We start from the raw sequence: 19,987 nt of genomic DNA, 5'->3' as shown, positions 1-19,987 counted from the left end.
AGAACATATATAGTATTTCTTGAGGTTTCAGCCAATACAGAAAAAAGATCTTAAGTTTCTTAAAATTTCCCAGCCCCATTTAGAGGTCCCAGATGACTGAAACATTACTGTCAAGTTTCATTTATATTTCAAAAACTGGAACATTTCTCTGGCCCTGAACAGTGACCCTTTGGGCTGTTGTCTGTCCCTAGTGCATGCTAGAGAGTTTCAAAACAGATATGGGCCTGTGAATAAAGTAAATCAAGTCTAGAAATTCCTGGGAAAGAGCAAATAACCAGTGCTTATAACAGTAAATAAAACTGGACCTCATTTTACATTCCCAGAGGCAAAGGGGTATAAGTTAGTTCACATCCAGCCAGCTAACCCCCTGCCACAAAAACAGTTGTCTTTCTGGAAACAGTCCTTGGCCCATGCGAGTGGTTGAATTGGGCCCAAATGCTCTTTGGGGGAGGACTAGCTAGCACAGACCAAAACCATGTTAAATAATAGAAGAGGAAGGATAATTGTGTGCCCTTTCCTGAAGCCCATGACCTGGTCCTCTTTTGTTTAAGTACCACAGACACAACCACGCTGCTCATCACAGGACAGAAATGGCTGCAGTGCTATGGTGACCCCACTCTACTGCTTCTGGGGGCACAGGACTAAAAATGCTCCACTGGCAAAATATCCTAAACTTACACGACCAACGAAATCTTGAGTGCAACGGCTTTATAAAGTAACAGTTCTGAAATAATTCCAGAAAATTAGCCCATTGATAATGTCCAACTCTAAAGTGCTATTTATTTGCTAGATCATTTTTATTTCTTGGACAATCACTGTTAATAACAGTAGCTCCCAAAATGGTTTCATAAGAGAAGTACTTACTTGCCAGACTCATCTCTACCTTTCAAACCTCTGCAAATGAAATCAGCAAGTCATTACATGCAGTACAAAGCTTTGTAACCAGCAGTCACAGACCTTTTGTGAATCCAAGGACTGACCATCAAATTTAGCTTTGAAAATGTGAGACCTAAATCAAGGCATTGAAAGTTATACCTAATGCGTTTTTCAGTGGTAGCAGGTGTCATACGTGCAGGCTGTTTCCTTCCAATCCTCACTGAAGAATTTATCTTTTCAATAGCCCAATTCATGTCAATGACACAATTACAGCGACCAGGACACAGAAAGATGGGTTACTGGTCATCTAGACATTATCAACGAAATACTGGCAATGTGGCTTCATTCTCTTCTATTCTGCAACTTTGACAAGGACACAGATGTCTCCAGAGCTGTCACTATCAAAAGAGAAAAACTTAAAATGAAGCAGAAAAAATCCTTAGTCCCCAAACTTGATAAAAAGCCAGTTCACTCCTGCCTCCTGAAATCTAAAGCACGTGTGTTGAATCCAGCAGCCTGACTGCTCTGTGTTGTGTTCTTTGTCCCTGCTCCTGCTGCAGACCTTGGATACACTTTTTTTGCATAGATATTTTTCCTGGTGCATGGCTCTGGTGAGCCAAGACCACCATTTTTCTGTAATGCAATCTAGCACTACCTGGCACACGTTCAGGTTTGAAATCATGTCACCCTGGTTGTAAGTATGGTTCACCTTTGATGGGTTATTTTAGAACAGCAGTTTAAGGGCTTCTGGTTACTTTTAGCTCATGTGGTGATAATCTCAGGGAATGGAAACACCAAACTTCCCCACATATTCTTACCCACAGTCTTCAGCTGTAGTCATACAGATGCATTGGGATCCAACCTGCCTTGTCCAAAATTACGATTATCCCTTGAGGTCCCCTGAAAGGCAGCAGAAGGTGGCAGGCAGCAATCATCGGAGCTCCCCAGGGGAGCATTGATGGGCTTCAGTGCGGTCAGGGCCCTCCTCAGTCTTGTACCCCCCAGCGTGGCTGGCAGCATATTTAGTGACTCAGTTCTGGAGAGAGACTGTGGCAATGGCACCCGTGCCACCTGCTTACTATAACCTGCATCACCCTGATTACATGTGCATTGTAAACATTAACTGTGGAAATTAGGAAAAAACATAATTAAGTGTTTCAACCAGTAATGGTTTATTCTGCTAGAAGTTTCAGTTGTCTCTGGCTGAGCTGATTTCCAGGAACAGATCTTCTAATTTCTGCTCTGCTGTTAATTGCAGCTCTCTCTCTGGACTGGTAATCTGAAGCTACAGGTTGGCTGCTTTGCAGTGCTGTGTCAGAATGCCTTCCTGAGATACAAGTAAACAGCCAGTGACCTGAGGAAACAGCAGATAATCAGCTTTATTTTCTCTCTGAGCAGGTTTTAACACCTGGGTCACACTGACTAGGGCCTGAAGTCTCCGAGACAGCATTTGACAAGACCTACTTGCTCATGAGGGCCCTGAAATTCCCAGTTGGTGCCCAGTTACCTGCAATCACTCGTGTGTGATAGCTTTTGTAGTTGATTTGTCTGAAAAGTAAGATATCACCACAGGAAAACTAAGGCTTTCCTATCAGCTGCGATATTGACACTATGCTCGCAGAAGGATCTAGTAAAAGAGGAAGACTGTTTTTATTATTTTAGTAAGATCTCAGCAGCAGAGAGCAGTAGAGCGAGAAAGTCCCTGGTAGCCAGGGTTTACGCCCAATAAAGAAAATACCATTAGAAGTTTGCACTTGCTGACACATTTATGGCTTCCAGCTAAACGTGCACTTCTCTACCTTCCTGTCAGGGTGCTGCAGGAGCCAGGGGCTCCCTGGGGACACCCCGGCTGCCCAGGCCTGTCCCACCCCACACCCAGGGACCCAGGCAGCCCCAGGCCTGGGCACCTTCCTGGGGATGGGGACAGGCCAAGGCCAGGCTGGGACACCGGCTCGTGGGCAGGGATCCCAATCAACGAGGTCCGTGGCCAGGCAGGGCAGGGCCCGGCGGCCTCGGGGGAATGAAACGGGGTCCTGGGCCATGGGCAGGGTGGAGGAGGCTGGCGGGAAGCTGGTCTGGGCCCTAAGTGTGGCTGGTGCCCTCAGGTCCTGACTCCTCACTGTGCTCTAGGTAAACGATTTCACCACCTGAGGCTGATGCCGGGTGAGAGGCTCTGCTACCCTGCAAGTTACGGAAGGAACAGCTTCCAAAAACAAAATGGGAATTTTAGCATATATCTCTACAGTCATTTCTTGTCTTCCTTTAGGCTCATTTGTGTCAGGCTGAAGACCCCTTGACTCTCAACTTGGGATGTAAGGGGGCTCTAGGGAGGGATAATAATAATAATAATAAAGAAGGCAACCAGGCTTCATCTAAAAAGCAACATGTTAAAATCAAGTCCCTTCTGCTCTGGGTTTGGTTATTGCAGGTCCTGGAACAACTGGGCCTCAAACCCCATTGGGTAATGAGCAGGGCACAATGCACTAAAATCATCCCATCCCCAGTTTGCTGGTGGCTGGCTGTGTCTCATACAGACACGCTCGTTTCTTCCACCCACACATGAATAACACTTGACGGTTTCTGGTTTACAGAACATGCAATGAGAAGGAAGAACAGGCACCTCATTTGGTGCTCAGCACCATTTTGGGAGGCAGTCTCTAGCCTTGCGTTATCACAGTGCCAAGCGCTACAACAGCTTTGGTCCTTTGTGGATGGCGCCAGTTAATCCTGAAAAGTGGTAACAGAAATGGCGCTGATCTGGAAGACAAATAACCCAGTGCTGGAAATTAAATGTTAGGAGTATATATATATATATATATATATACCTATTTATATATTTTAAATATATATATATATATTCATTTTTTAAAATAGAAGAGGTAGGATTAATATAATCCAATTTCAGATATGTATAGCATAAATATTTGTATTTGGCCTAGTCACCCCCCAGCTCCCTTCACAGTCAACAGAGGAAGACAGGCACCTTTAGGGCATGACTCACCCAGCCTGTTTTGAGATGTCTACCTAACAAGACAGAAATCCTGCCCTCTAAGGGACTGTTTCTCTCCTCCACTGACTAAAAGGATAGCGAAAGATGATTAGCTTGGATGCAGACATACACCTTTAGGGGCATCTCACTCCCAGGACCCAAGGAAGGAACATCAGCTTACCCAAACCCCTCTGTATTGGAAATCTTCACACCTACCCACACATGGAGACACAGAGCCTTGGGAGCCAGTTGAAAGACCCCTTATAGTAAAACTGACACCTCTGAGCAGAGGGTTTATTAAATCTAGTTAAGTTTTACCTTATAAACGATGTTGTTTGCAGCATTTTTATCCCATAACACTCCACCAGCAGAGTTGAGTCAGTTCTGTTTGGCTGATTTGGCTGAAGCCTCCCTATTCTGAAAGAACTAGCCAAAGCTAGTGTCAGAATGCCTGCTCGGGGATCTCTGGGTGAGAAGTCTGATGGACCTCATCCTCTAAATACATAAACTGAATATGTTGAGCTGGAACTATCATGAATGCCACAAGTTATGCTGCTGCTGGAGATACATCCCAGCACTCCCTGGAGTGCAAGCCCAGGACGTGCGTTGGACAGCAGTGAGCTCTGCAGCAACCCAGTGGGAAAAAGCTGGCCAAGATTGCCTCTGGGTTATCACTTACAGGGAAAGTGGCACTGGCAAAAGCTCTGGTACCCATCTTCTGCTGTGCTTACTGCATCTAGCAACTTTGCATTTAATGGCCACAGTCATATTTTTCACCAAATTCTTAAATTAAGAGATGTTTTTCTCTCACATAGCAGCTGAAATAAAGACATCAGGACTCAAACATTTAACACAAGATGTTTTCTCTCATAGCTGTAACAGGAAACAGTAATTGCTATAACTAAGCAGTGGCTCATTGGCAAAAGTTTGGAGGTTGATATTTAAACTTATATATCTGCCTTATCTTCAAACCCTTGAAGCAAACTGTGGATTACCCCTTTCTGAGGTTGCATAAGGATAAACACAGGTACTATATATATATGTATTCAGTTCTCTTATATATTTGGTCAAATTTTGCATTCTATGTTACAATTGCAGTAACTATTTATACAGAAGCTCACAACAGCAGCTGCTAATTGTCCAGCCATTGAATTGTGTGTGCCTCAGCTGCCTCACTGTGGTAAGTGTATTCTACATACACTTCACATACTCTTGTGCTAGTGAAAAATTAGATATGCTGGGATGTTGTATGGAACTTTGTGTCAATGGAAAGGCTCATTATATTCATTTTGGATAATGCCTCTTCTCTGACATTAAGAACAAATAGATGGGATTTTTCTGTGCAGTAGAGAGGCAGCATTACCAAGAAAGCTGTCTTTCAAGAATCAGTAAGGTCTCTGTGACCCTGACAGATTCAGTTCATGTTTGCTTCATCTTCCACAATTATAATTTATGACTCAAGGCAATGATCCATCAAGCCAGATAGCATTACTTGGAGCTTACAATGGCAAAGGAGAGACGGCATTTCCTGGCACCAGTGAACAAGAAAATACCTAATGTAAGTTATCATGGTAGAAGAGGAGAACTTAACCAAGAAAAAGATAAATGTTGCAGGAAACATGAAAGAGCTGAAGTTCTTGATGTGATGGTTGGGCACCCCTGTGACAGAGCACAGCAGCAAACACAAAGTCCTTGCGAGTGCAGTCCTGACCCTACTGAAGCCAACAGTAAAACTTTCACTAATTTCAGCAAGGTGAAGATTTCCTCTTGATTCAGCTCATGGCTGAACCACCACCTTATTAGTGAGTGGCAGATGATGTCTCCATTCTGTGCCATAATGCTCAACTGTAAAACAGAATATATGGGAGTTATCCCCATTAGCAAGACAGTACAATGCAAGTCTTAATGCGAGCACTCGCACAGCACACAACCACTCTGAGACCAGAGGTGCTGGAGAAATGGGGGCAGCCAGGGAGCTCTCAGCTGCCTTCTGTTTACCAGGAAATAACTTCATCTGGCAATTTATCATGGTGAGAAGTGTCAGGGGAAAAAAATTCCTCATATCAGAAACATTTCTAGATGGTCACACTGGTATCAGAGTCCTGTAATGAAAAGCTAGTATTAAGGTTAGAGGGTGAGGAGCAAGAAATCTTCATTGCTCATTGAGGGTGCAGAAGGCATACACAGCCATTCTGAGTGATCATTGCCCCACAAAATGCAACCAACAAGAAGAAATAAGGGCACTAAAAAGCAATCTGGGTACAATCAAATTTGCAACCTTCTCCTAGACCATCACCAGCATATTGGTATATATCTTCAGTTGGAGGAACAAGCTATAGAACTACAAAGGCAAACCTATCTCCATTTTTTATAATCATTTTTACTACACATTTTAAACAAGAAAACACAGTGCTTTATTGTATTTAGCAGCAGGATTAATTGCTTCTTTTCCTTGAGCTCCATCCAGTTGAGACTAGTTGCTGATTTAGGGAGCTTGGCAACATCCCAAATCTAGGGGTCTGATACCTCCTTGGAGGGAAAATAACCATTTCACATCCAGCCTACTCCCAGCTCCCAAATGACTCTGCCCAGCCCCAGGGGAGGTGTGACACTTATACACAGGGGAGGTTATTCACCAATGGACGCTTCTCATGCTTTTTTCCCTGATTTTCATTGTTCTGCTGACTGCTGGTAAAAAAAAGTGACTTTCAGCTTTCCCCTTCTTGGAAGGCAGCTTTCTAATATTCAGTTTTGTAAAATTCTGAGTGATGAAGGGGAAATTCCAATTGTAACTGCTCAGCAGTGGTCATTTGTGACCGAGGAATGATCTGGCACAGAGGGCAAGAAGGCCCAGCTACAAGAAGGGGTTAAACTGGCTGGAAGCAGAAATACCAGAGAAAGAACAGACTCCTTGCAAGGGACTGAAGTTTCCCTTGGTGATAAGAAACAGCCTCAGTGTAGTCTCGTAGTTGTCCTGGAATGGGAGCGCTCAGGGGCCACCTTTGGGCAGCATTGCTGGGCTGGGGGATGGACCCACAGCTAGGCTGAGGTGCCCCGTGCAACTGCTCTCAGGATTACTGCTGGTGCAACTGTATATAAGGAGTCTGCTTGTGAGACATCTTTGCAGACTCCATGTAGAACTGTGTATTGTGGTAGGACCCTGCCCAATGCATTGTTCATTAAATTTTTCTTTTATATTTAAGCACAAATGTGTGTTTAATTCACCTTGAGGGGTACCATAAAAATTCCCCAACAGTGTCTAAGGCTCAAAACCAGCAAACAAACCCAGACAGCAAACACTTCCTCCCTTCAGTTACTGTGTTTAAAAATCGCAGTTTTGAAGACTCCACTCAATCATTGCATATTTGTGGTTTCAGTATTTTGTATTGCTCCCTGAATTTGTACCATGAGTGCCCGTGCAGGTAGTCTCTTTCATGACCCCATTAAGTGTCAGAGGGAGCATGCAATGATGCTGAAGTGGTCTGCCTGCCTGGATGATACAGCAGGTACTCAGCCAGTAAGACAGCCGGGATGCACAGTAGTCACAAGCACAGGGACAAATCAACAAATGGCTGAGGAAAGGAAAAGTCTCATCCAGCACCAGGGCAGACAAAGGCAATGGTCCTCTTTCTCCTTTCCAATTCCCTCCCCTCCCTCCCTCTGCACATCCACAGTTATGAGCAGTCAGAGCAGTCCCTACACCCCACACCCCAGGTCATTTTCAGACCAGAAAAAGCCCACTGCCACCCTTCTCCCAAAAATCCGTCAAGTGAGTGCCTTCCCCCCCCCCCCCCCCCATCCTTTGTTTTTGATCTACTTGTCCTTTCATAACCAGCCAAGTTTTTGCCAGGATGGCTCAGCCTGTGCACGGTGGGATGATCACGGTGGCTGCCAGGAGATTTGATGGGTTACGCCAGGCAACGTCCCTGCTCCAGCACCTCCAGTTTGATGCCAGCACACTTCATGGCTGCCAGTGTGCAATGACTGACTGTCTTCCTCCTCCCTGTCAACTCCATTTGGATGCAGTGAAGGCGGCTCTCTTCTTTGGGGCACTGGTAAGGCATGAGGCAGAAGCACTGGGTCTGTGTCTCTGGGAATGAATGAGTTGGAATTTTAGCTGCAAATGTCATGACTAAAATCACATTTTATAGTTTGACAACATTTCAAAGTCCAACAGGGAAAAACACTATCGGAGATTCACGATACATTAGTTACAAAAAGCCTATAATGCATACACGAGATGGTACAGTATTAGGTACAGAGACAAAAGCAGCTTTAAATATCAGGTTTTGCAGCAGTGCCCATACAGAAGCAGAAATGAAGTATCTAACTATTTTTATCCATTGGCTTTCCCTCACCTTTCTTCTAAACAAAAAGATATTAAGTTGACTTTCTGTTCCCAATTATCCTTGCACCCAACGTTGCTGTGAAATGGAGTCTTAAGGTCCATATTGTGTCAGCTCCTATTTCATTAAAGCTCCCTTTAGGAATGCTAAGCTACCTGCTGCTGGCCTGTGGTAAAGCTCAGTCCTGCCGGTTATTTCATTACCCATTTCTGATCTAATCAGATTCTACATCTTTATATTCTTTCCCAGAAATTCCCTAGGCAGGAAACTAAGTTTCTGCCTTCCCTTTTTTTAAAACATACGAAAAATGTGTGTTTTCCTGTTTAGCTGCTTTCACATGGTACTGCAGCATCTTCTGCCTCTGTGTTGATACCAACTACTCGTTCTCAGGAAAACCAAAACTTCCATTTCCTAAATGTTTGTGCATACTCATGAGAAAGCTGACTTTTGTAGAGATGGCAAGGAGGAAAGTCCAATGAAAACTTATTTTATTTAATGTGTTTTTCTCCTCTCTCTCATTTTTCCTCACTGAACAGGGCTCCTCTGTAGGCTTTTGAGAGAAAAACACTGAGATGCTGGCACAGGATCCAGCTTTAAGCCACTTCCATAGTGGGAGCAGATCTAGGCTTCTTAGGGGCTCTGGAATAAATAAGCCCAATATTTTTTTAAATTATAACCATCTTCCCAGGAGCCCAAGGTTCCTAGAGGCTCCACCACAGCACGTCCCTCGAGGGGCATGCCTAGTCATGCCCTCTGCTTCGGCCCCACAAGGAACAACATCTCGTGCAGCAATTTTACAGGCACCTACTTCAAATCCTGTGCTGCAGAAACCTTGCATCTTCAAAACAGGGTCTTAGGATTGCTGCACACTGCTGATGCTTTATTTATCATAAGCAGACAAGGTGCGATAAGGATCACATTTGTCTCTGGAAGCAAGTGAAGGAATGAGCATGGCTGCCACTCAGCCTTTTCCTGGCAAGCGCTTGATGTGTGTGGAGCCAGCCAGCACCTCAGACATTTACAGGAAAACCCACTGCTCTTATCACCAAGTTACACAGTAAATAGCCAAGTTGCACAACAGTGTTTATAAAATAATCCTCTTAGGGATTTCACCAGCTTAGCTAGTTCATTAAAACTCTTAATAAACACAGTTTTCACATATGGGTATTTACAGATTTTACCATTAAAATCCCATTAAGCCTGATGGCCCCAGTCTTGCTTTCTAAGTAGTATCATGATTTAATTTCATAATTTAATTCTATGCTACAGGGGGTGTGGCCCAAATTAACTCCTGAAGTACAAACTAGTAGTTATAGTAGCCTCACAGGGAACAGGCGATAACATTGCTGACTACATTTTTGTGATTAAAGATTCAAATGTTAATTCTCCTGAAGAAGTTCCCTTAATCTCCAAGTTCCTTTTGTGGCTTACTAATGGGAAGTGGCAACGCTACACCACTTGTGCCTGAGGGAAAAGGCATATATCTAAATGTAACACTTGCTAGCAGGGACATGGGGCTGACCACACTTTCATGCTCCTCTCACTGTAAATTGCTCAGATGGACCACAGTGCCTGTAAGTCCCATTCTTGGAGCAGTGAAGGACTCAGCACGTTTTATTTTTAGATCCAAAGGGCTGGATAAATCCCACCATTCAGAAGTCATACCTGGACATTCCTCCCAGTCATAGCAGGTGTCATAGCCACAGGGCACTTTCTTCAAGCTATTTGTAGAGAGCTTTGCCCTTTCAATAGCCCAGTCTAGGTTGGAATCACCATGGCAAGGGCCAGCATGCAAGAAATGAAATGACTGCTCTCCAAGGCACATTTCAGCTGAATACTGACAGCTGGGCTTGGTCACACTCTGTTCAGAAACGGCATGTAGCACACAGATGTCTTCTGAGTAGTGGCTGCCCCAAGAAAAAGAGAAAAATTATTTTAGCAGGCTGTGGAACAAGTCCATGCTCCTAAACACTCCACCAGCATTGGATGAAACACAACAAACCCATGGACAGGTTAGATATCTGTCTGAAGACCTAAGGCTGTCCCAGCTACTGCAGGACCTGGACCTGATATGGCACTGTGCTGTGAGATGAGGAAGCTTTGGTCCTGTCCAACAGAGGGGAGGTGAAGGACATGCCTGCACAAGAAAACAGGAGGTGCTCTTACCTCCACAATGCATGTGAAACTTCCACAGGCCCTGGGGTGGCTTGTCTGACTTAATGCAGCCCTGCAGCTGTGTGTGCAAGTCTGCCTCTGAGGCACAGTTAGTTTGAGAACAATGGCAGGCAAACCCAGCCATGTTGCTTGTAGTTTCCTTCTGCATTGCTCTTGGTTCCCAAGTGGATTTGTTCTCAGCAAGTGCAGGCATTTCCAAGCAGCATCATTTTGTGGAGCTTAGTCATTTCCCGAAGACAGGGAACAATACAACTCACTTTGTTTATGTTCCTGAGTTAAGCTTACAGCTTTAGTCAACAAAACCTCTCTAGCTTTCAGAGGATTTGGCTTACATACTTTTGACATTGTCTATCACCTTCTGAGCCCTGTGGTGGAACGTATGTTGATCTCAGCCCTACAATTGCCCAGCTCATATTCAATCTGTGCTCATCTTTCCTATCTCCAGACCCACACCACACCTCCACCCTGGCCAGTCATTTACTAAAAAATCCTCTCGGATAACCCTCTATTCACTTGAAGGCTCAATGGCCTGTGCAGGTCATGTTGCGTAAAGAGACAGTAAATCCAATTCTTACGTATTTTGTATATGGTCTGGAGACTGAAACATACAGTGTATTTTGCAGCATGTTCATCTGAAGAAGGTGAATCTCAAACACAAGGAGCATAACCTATTATAGCAAGGTGATGACAGTGATAAATGGGTCTGTAATCTGGATACAGAGGCATAGCTGACTAATATCTGAACAGACAGTAGCCCTGAATTGCTGTTGTCTTTTGTTACACTTCCTGTTTTTTGTCACAATGGACTCTTGGTCTATCAGTGGAGAAACTTTGACTTGACTTTTTCTAATTAAAGTACTTAACTTACCCACAATCTTCTTCTGGAGACATACAAACACACTGAGATCCAACCTGCTTTTGTCCTGGATTGCAAATGCCTCTAATAGTAGTTTGCACATCTGAAACAGAGGAGTGAGAGTTATTGTAAATAGTAAGAAAGTGAACAGAAATTTTTTTAGACTCCTGATGTAAAACCTAAAATGGATTTATTTCCATTTATCCTATATTTCTCTCTTCAAAACCTGCTGTGGTTGGGATTCCACAAGTACACAGCAGTCTTTGCAAAAATCACTGGAAAATCCTGTACAAGACGACAAGCTGAAGTTTCAATAGAATGCATTCTCCTACTTTGCTTTCATAAAGCCTTGTTAATACAACTGGGGTTTGTTTTGTTTTGTTTTTAAGAAAAGTTTCAGGATCTCAATTTCATGATTAAAGTGTACAGTACATTGCACACAAAAATTCTGAACTTAATGGAGAAGTTTGGGGCTGAAATTATATAGTACTGTGGTAGGCACAAAGTAAAACCAAAATTAATGAACAGTTGCTATGTGTCTTAAAACCAGTCATCTGCCTCCTAATTCTAGCTAGCTAAAATAAACTGTGCTGTTAATAACTGCAGTATAGAACCAGTAAAGTATCTGCAGGCATACTAACCTTTTTCACATGTAATAGATGTCAAAATAGGAGGTATCCAGGACAGGTCTTTCCCACAGGTATACTGTGTTTGGCCAGTGACTATAAACCCAGCTTGGCAGCTTAGCTTCATGGTTTCACCAATGTTGTACTGTTGCTTAAATGGGGAAATTGTGACACTGTCAGATGTTGGTGGCCTGAGGCATACCGAGGCTGTAATAAACAAGAAAAAAGTATAATTCTTGTTGGTTTTATAGTGTATGGATATTTACAGCAAGTCCTAATGCTTCATCTGAAGAGCCATAAAGATACTCAGTAACACTGAACATTTGACTGACATTCAAAACTAATAAATATTTAACATTATTAAGTCTAGAAATTTTCAGTGCACTGTCATAGTCTTTAAAAATATTTTTCAGTCAATAACTAAATAATTATGTGTTTCTAAGGTATGCTAGTATAAGTAATTTAATTTTACAGTTTAAAAATAAGAATGTCATTAACCGCATACTTTTTTTTTTTTTTTTTGTAAATGAAGCTATTAACAAAACAGTTAATATGAATGCCGGTAGAAATCTCATAAGTATATTCAGGGAGATTTTTTTGATAAAATGAACACTGAGTCAATGAAATCACACTGAGTTGTAGAAAACTACCGGAATCTCTCCTGTTAGCAAACCCAGGTCAGTTCTGGTCCTTAATTCTTAACTGGACTATAAGTACTTCAAGGCATTGATTTATTGTGAGGATTTTCAAGGCAACCTGGGGTGGTGGTGGTGGTTAGAGACACACCATCCATTTAATATAAAAAGTGTTAGACGAGTTGCTCTAAGAACGCTTCCTTCAGCATAACTGTCATCAACTTAAAGATATCTATGTAAGTCTGGAAACAAAAGATGAGTCCTTCTGTTAAAGGTATTTAAAACTAGACAAAAGAAGGACCTCACAGCATCCATCTGAGCATTTTCTAAAGCGTTCAATATTACAATAACCTTACAAAGTAAATAATAGTAACACTTCCGAATTGAAAGAGGAATGATGTAGTGACTCAGTAGGTTTTTGCCACTTCTACATGAAATACCTTCTTAAAATGCTATCTTTTCAGATATCATTACAGATTCTTTTGTTAAAACCTGTATTAAAATCTATTTTGTTTCTTTTTCTTCCACTTTTGTTGCTGAGCTAAATTAGTTTTCTCTTTCTTACGTTCACATTCAACAGGTTGCTGCGTCCAGGTTTGATCTGGCAGACACCGAAGGAATTGATAGCCACTGAGGACATAACCACTCACACAGGCAATTTCGGCTTCTTCCCCCACAGCATACAGGTTCTTTTCATTCTACAAAAAAGAAGCAAAAAAGCCCTTCAAAAATCTATGGTAACGAGACTGGACATTGTCAAAAGAAACAATGATAAAAGCCTGATGATTTGATGTAATGAATGTGTGCTTTTCCAGCTCTGAAATATGAGTCATCCACTCACCTATATAATTATATGTTTGCCCAGCTGCACTAACGGATGTCATGGTTACAAAACAAGAATTCAAGGACCACTGTTTGAAATGGATTTTACCTTGCTTTTGCTTCAGTTGCTGGTGGGCTTTGGTGGACTGGAGTCCCACAGCATGCCACACATGCAGCAACATGCTCACAAGCACAGTAGCTAGCTTGGTTATCAGGCACATGTAACAAAGAAGCTGTAAAATTTCCCAGCTCTGCAACTACTACACTTTCCTTCTGTATCACTCATTTTTCATGCTCACCCTGATAAAGCTGTTTTCTGGTGTGTCTGGCCTGGAGCATCCAGACTCAGGTTCACCAATCAAAACATCCTCTTCTCTCCTGGCTTCATCATCATTTATACAAGGAGCACCTCTGAAAGATAAGAATTTGCTGGTAAGGATGTATCTTAAGCATTGGCATTACCAAGTAACAAAGGCAGAATGTCAGGAACTTTGGACAGGAATGCTGAGTGTCCGTGTGTCCCTCTGCCCAGTGAAAAAAACCTTTATTCTGTTAAATAAAAGAATAAAAGATGGTGGACATCAGAAGTTGCAGGTATTGATAGGAGGGAGATTGTGAGAGCACTAAAAAAGTGATAGATACAGGGCTAAAATTTCTATTGATATAACTCATGAAATATTTTTACAGAGTAAGAAAAAGAGGCAAAGAACAGCATATGGAGGAAGTCTCTAAGGAGTCAATGTCATTTGAGAGGGTTTAAGATAGCACAGTCAAAAGCTTCCTGTTGCCATCAGGCAATAGTTAAAGGAGGCTGGGCTCTGTGAGCATGGAGATGTACAGCCTGTGGTGTCTAACTGAGATGAGTAACAAAGAACTGTGGAGCCCATTGCTTTTAATCCTCTCCTATCCACTCCAGAGCCTCCTCTGTAGTCATTACAGCAGGAATGATGAAAATCCTGCTTCAGCTTTTGGTTCCAGTAGAAAAACTGAATCTGTACAAAGCCTTGCTCTTGAAGATGCAAGAAACTGAGCCAGTTTGGGGTTGGAGTTAGGATTTTAAGTTGAAACCATGCAAAACCATTACACCAGCCATGCTCAAAGCAGGAATATGAAAGGCTTGGTAGTTTCAGTGGAATTCTCTCTGAGACTGAGTTCAGACCTAAACATCTAAGAGAAGAGGATGTGATATTAAAAAACCTGAAACTGCAAACTCCCATGAACAGAAGCAGATGAGTTCTCCATGGCTTTGGACAAGAAGCCATGTAAAGCAGCTAAGAGACCTACAGGCATACTTTAGTATGGAATTCCTCAGCCATTTTCTAGGAATAATCAATGAATAAATCAAAACTTGAAGCAAGCTGCAAAGATTTTCAGACATTTCCTTCTCTCAACCCCATCACAGAAGTTCTGACAGGAGAATTGTCTGCTATTTCTCCTTCGTAGTCACAAAGCCATTTTGGAGGACTCCTTAACTTTGCCCCATGACTATGGAGATCTTTTGATCTACCATCTTCTTACCTGTCTGTGAACACAGAGACATAACAGTCCTCCACTTCTTCCCATTCACCTTCACAGGGCTTCCCACCATTCATCGGGGAGGGGTTATTACACTCCCGGGTCCTTCTAGTTTTGAAGGAAGCATCACATGAACTCCATTCGGACCAGCAACCCCAGCGGCCATCTACAGCAACTGCAAGAGGTAAAAGAAATCCCATCTTTTGGTAGATTGATACCATACATAGTATTTCTCTTAAGGCCACTTATGAGAGGGATTGTGGTAAATTCACAATAGCCATTTTCAGAGGATTTAAAATTGTTACTGTTAAGGGAGTAGATTGTATCTAGAATGTGAAGTTTTCAAAAGAGATGGTCAGCCAAATTCCAGCTGCTTCACGAAAAGCTAAGTATATCTTCCTTTCCAGTTTTAACTGCAGGTAACGTTCAAGCCCAGAAGCAGCTTATTTTCTACTTCTGTTGCACACAGAGATGTCTGAGTTTTCGTGGTGCTGACAACCTTTTTAGATAGCTCAGAGTTTACTGAGTTATTAAATAAATCTGAGCTCTAACACCGTGTCTAAACCCCAAATCTACATTCCATGCAAGCTAAATTAAAACACTACTGTCTCTTCTCAGCCCTGGGGTATTTTGTCTGTGCCACCATGAAGCATATACAAAAATTTTTATTTATACACTCTTTCTTTTCTGTATGCAATAAACTTTCTACATTCATCTCTACCTGCATATCCTCAATTCTTTATTTCTTTCAAAATATTTCTTTATCAGGGGCAGATAATGAGACCTGTAACTGCCTAAGTGACTTTCCCTTCTGTCCCCTTTTAATCCAGGAATATAAATATATGTAATAATAAATATAATACTGTAAGTCTCTACTGTTTCCCATAGGTATGGCACTAAGTGCCAATTTAATTCAAAAATCTGTTTGCATGAAATTCTTCTTTAAATTCTTCAGAATGATTATTATGTTCCCTCTGCTTAAGACAACTGAGTTTTCCCTCCATATTGTAATTACCCATTTTTATCTCCATTAGCCATTTAGTATTAAGCATAATAGGCTATAAGGAAAACTAAGGAATGGGTTTCTTAGTTTTTGTACCAATTATCTTTGATCTCAACTTCATCCTTGTTGCTGAACAGCTCATTTCCTAGTATCTTAATTATGTAGCTAAGGAATCTCTTAGCATGTCTTACAATTTCTTTTGAGCTGTGCCTATTCAGTTTGACTTTTTATTTTCAATCCTTTATTCTCATACTTTCTGTCCATCACCATGTGGTAAGAAGTGCTACGGATTTAGTAAGGCAAGGTTATGTCAGATTCATCTTTGACAAATAGATACCAGAAGGACTGTATTTACATTGTGACAGTATCACCCCGAATACCTGATTTGTAACCTGGAGCTTGTGTCTCGCAGTTTTTGCCATAGGTGCCAGCCTGGCACACGCAGAGGCACTCCGTCCCAGAAAGAACAGGTCTGCCATTGTTGGGGCATGGGGCACACTGGCAAGGGTCAAACCTGCCTGCGTATTCTCTCAGGGCTCTCCCCAGGTTGCGGCGCTTGGTCACAGCACATGGCACATTCTTCACCAAATCCACGATGGGCGACACCTGGTAGACAGCCATTCAGTAAGCAGTTACCTAGACACAGCAGGGTCCTGCTGGGGGTAGCTGCAGGGTTTTAAAGGCATTAGAGCCTACATATGAAGCTCTATCACCCAGGATTCAGATGTGTTGAAAGTTATGGAAGCTTTGAAGGAGCATGACAGTGCTATACATCTATATTATCCTGTTTATATTGCTTCTATTTCCCCAAGTTAGGGCTCTGTGAGCCAATGGAAAACCATCCAAGTGGGATACCATGTCTAAAAATTCAGGACATCATAGATGACATGGGGTTTGCTTACAGCCAGTCCCTGTCACATGAGATGCCTACACTGCCTTCAGGAGCTCAGCAGCTGCAGTGGGAGAAACATCACTGCATGCTGCATTCAGGCAGGTTTTGCTGTTTGCCTCGAGTGCTTTGCTGCTGCTGCTGAGTGGCTGCTGTGCCAGCCAGGGAGCGAGGCAGCTCAGTGCTCTCACAACAGCACTGGCACACTGCATTAAATGAGCAGGACAGAGGTACCAGGGGACTGCTGTTTTGTTTCAGTTTAGCTATGTGCCATACCTTTCAACATAGGCCTCACAAGGGAAAGAGCACAAGGAAAAAAATGTTCCCAGCACCATGCACTGCTTTCCTGCACAGTAACTAAGCCCTGCCCATGCCCGAGCTCCTGCTGATGCTGGAGTAATTTACTCATAGTCCTCCCTCTTACTCTCACTGTCCGTGGGCAATGTAAACCTGCTGTGGCTTATAAACCGACATGCACAAGAAGTAGTTCTAATAAATGTTTTGTATGTTTATGTTACACCCATATGTATGTGCATTCATAACACACACAGCACCATCCTGATTTAAAAGGCAAAACACCTGCAGATCTCTCTGAAGAGCTGCTGAGTGCTTTGCTATCCCAATTTTTCTTGTTCTTCCTTACCTTAAAGTCAATCACCACGGGATTGTCCTTTGTTGATTCCAGCCAGTTTGTGAAGACTGTGTGTCCTGGAAAAGCCCCCTTTTTCTCCCAGGCCAGAGCTGCCGCATACTCTGACCTGCCACCTTTTACCAGGGACACTGACCGTTCGGCTGACTCCAAAATGGAACCTGAAAGGGGATTTCATCACAGTATTGTCAGACAAAGGCCTCCAAAGACAGTGGATTTAACAACAGAGCTCTAAGAAAAAGTGTAAGAGGATATAAAAGAATATACTGATTAATATTTTGAAACTACCATTGGAAGAATGAAGTCTAAGCTTAGAAAAACAATCCCAGCTATGACAGCAGCCTGTCATAGTCTTCCAGATGAAAGTGTCTGAGACCTCAGCCATGGTGATATTCAGAACTACAAAAGACACTTGTGGAAAATGCAGGGGATACAGCAGGTTCCTCTAGAAGAACACACTGCAAGGCAGGATCTTTAGTCCCAGTTGTAAACACCTGAGTAACAGAAATTGATCATAAAATGAGGACAAAAGCATGGTGGAGGTGATGAAATCCCTGTTTTTAGTGATGCAGAACATAACTCTTGCCATTCTTGCAGAAAACGCAGCAACTTTCTGCAGTTCCTGAGACACATCTCTCGGATTGCCAGGGAACTTCTGCATCTAGGTGTCTGCTTGGCATGAGGAAGATGGGAGGGGAAGATCAGGGAGTGTTATTGCTGCCCGACTCTCTCAATGAGCCCTGAGCAACCATTAAAGAAGATCAGGGACTCAGTTGTGATCACAGGTTTCTAGTCATGCCCATTTCCCAGTTCAGCATGCCTGGCCCTGGACCCACGGCCATGGGGAATGTTTGTCAGATCCGTGACTCACTGGAAGAGCCAGTGCCACCAGATCCCCAGTGATGGTGCTCCAGAGGAGAAGAGTGCTCCTACATCATCATCTCTTTTGCAAGTAAGAGGATGTTTCCAGTGCTTGCTTCAGAGATAGTGAAACACTGGCTCCTCTGACAGAGGAGGAAGAGCATCTGTAGTCCAACAAAGCTGGGAGGTCAGCCGGGACACCTAGCTGAGGGGAATGCTATCTCTCAGGGTAAGTAACAGCACATGGGCCCTGTTCTCATCATTGTCACCTTCGTGTTTCACAGTCATCCTGTTTGTGGTGCATCTGGTACTGACTTTCTTTTTCTTCCGGAAGAGCACACGCCTTACTGTTTCTGTTCGGACACACTCCACTGATTCATCCTCTGCCAGGCCTAGAAATACCACAGAGCAGCAGCTTCATCACCATAACCATGTTACATGACAGCACCATGCCCCCAGGCTCCCACACCGAGGTGAGCCATTGCAGGTCTCCCTGCTCCTCACCCACCACTGGAGACTTCACTAATGCAGGCACCTGCTTCGCTGGGTACAAACAGCATTGGACTGAGTCATGCTTACCATCCCCTTTAGGTACCCTCCCATACCCATGCAAGTTACAGCAGTGGCATTAAAGATCACAGCTTTTGATCTTAGATTTCCACTTTTGTGGTATTGTCTTTTCATTTTGACAGTCTGGCAGCCATGGGAATATTTTTAGAGTAATTTCTAATCAGTACCAACAACTTTAATGACTGTATCCCAAAAAGTACCACTTACACCTGTCAGATCTCAGTCCCACACTGAAGTATGCTGGAACACCTTTTCTTGGTGGTACCTGATCTTGATCTGAAGGTCTTAAGAGGTTTCCCTAAACACAATGATGTTTACCAAGCAAGGAACCTCTTGAACTTTTCAAGTTGACAGTGGAGAGCAAAATTTTCTTCTTGCTCTATATTTAGGCAGTGTGAGTAATTTCTGGGTCTGTGCAAGTCTAAAGGATTTTTTGCTGTTGGAGAACTTACTATGTGGTGTAAGACCTAAAAACAGTAATAAGAAAAGCTCATAAACAAATAGTGAGATTTTCTTGTTAAAGTTTACATACCCGAGTTCTTCAGTTCCTCAGAGCTGTACTGGTAAAGAATGTCATAGGAACCACCCATCTTCCCAGAGGTGTAGTAATGAGTGCCAAAGTCGTCAAATATTCTGCTGTATAAAGCGTAGTTGTACTCCAGGGGCAGGTAGTTAAGTGCTTTTAGAAAGACATCTGAGAGCTGCAGATCTGAGTGTTTCATTGTGAAGTTTGCAACAGAAATTACTTTATGGACTCTAATAAAGTTGGAATTCTAGAAATAAGAAAAGGGGACTCTTAGCACCTTCATAGGTAGCTAACTGCAGAAAGTAGAGAAGCCAAGAGTATGACCTGAGATACATTGCAAGAACTAATTAATCCTGTGTATCATGCTGCTTCAACCATAAACAAACTAGACCTGGAGTTTCCAGGAGCCCTGTGAGGTTCTTGAGGACAATGCTCATTACTGCTTTACATTGTGGGAGTATATAGCATTCCAATAAAAATGAGGACTCTCTAAGCACCTACCAAACAGAAAGCAAAAGGATTCCTGCCATAACAAATACACCAGCAACTCATAAGAGAACCAAAAGTTTCAGAGGAAAGGCTTCAGCTTATAAGTATCCATGGGTTGTTTGCAACTGATCTAGTGAGTGGATGTTTTGAATACTAACTC

General features: G+C 42.8%; 1 protein-coding gene across 3 annotated transcripts in view; it reads right to left on the bottom strand.

Moving 5' to 3' along the window:
* Nucleotides 1–4,711: 4,711 nt before the first annotated feature.
* C6 (complement C6) overlaps nucleotides 4,712–19,987 on the bottom strand; it is a 30,519-nt gene continuing 15,243 nt past the window's right edge. For all 3 annotated transcript variants that reach the window (XM_030004232.2, XM_030004231.1, XM_030004233.1), the window contains exons 8-18: nucleotides 19,345–19,585; nucleotides 18,512–18,634; nucleotides 17,376–17,542; nucleotides 16,224–16,449; nucleotides 14,844–15,015; nucleotides 13,625–13,736; nucleotides 13,069–13,201; nucleotides 11,884–12,075; nucleotides 11,255–11,345; nucleotides 9,877–10,118; nucleotides 4,712–7,955 (exon numbers count right to left, since the gene is read on the bottom strand). In XM_030004232.2, coding sequence (XP_029860092.1) covers nucleotides 7,774–7,955; nucleotides 9,877–10,118; nucleotides 11,255–11,345; nucleotides 11,884–12,075; nucleotides 13,069–13,201; nucleotides 13,625–13,736; nucleotides 14,844–15,015; nucleotides 16,224–16,449; nucleotides 17,376–17,542; nucleotides 18,512–18,634; nucleotides 19,345–19,585 — 1,881 coding nt within the window. In that variant the 3' untranslated portion in view covers nucleotides 4,712–7,773. The remainder of the gene's footprint in view (nucleotides 7,956–9,876; nucleotides 10,119–11,254; nucleotides 11,346–11,883; nucleotides 12,076–13,068; nucleotides 13,202–13,624; nucleotides 13,737–14,843; nucleotides 15,016–16,223; nucleotides 16,450–17,375; nucleotides 17,543–18,511; nucleotides 18,635–19,344; nucleotides 19,586–19,987) is intronic.

This window comes from Aquila chrysaetos, chromosome Z, assembly GCF_900496995.4.
Source record: "Aquila chrysaetos chrysaetos chromosome Z, bAquChr1.4, whole genome shotgun sequence".
Taxonomy (NCBI): Eukaryota; Metazoa; Chordata; class Aves; order Accipitriformes; family Accipitridae; genus Aquila; species Aquila chrysaetos.
The sequence above is the reverse complement of the archived record's forward strand: the minus strand, read 5'-3'. Positions and strand labels throughout refer to the sequence as shown.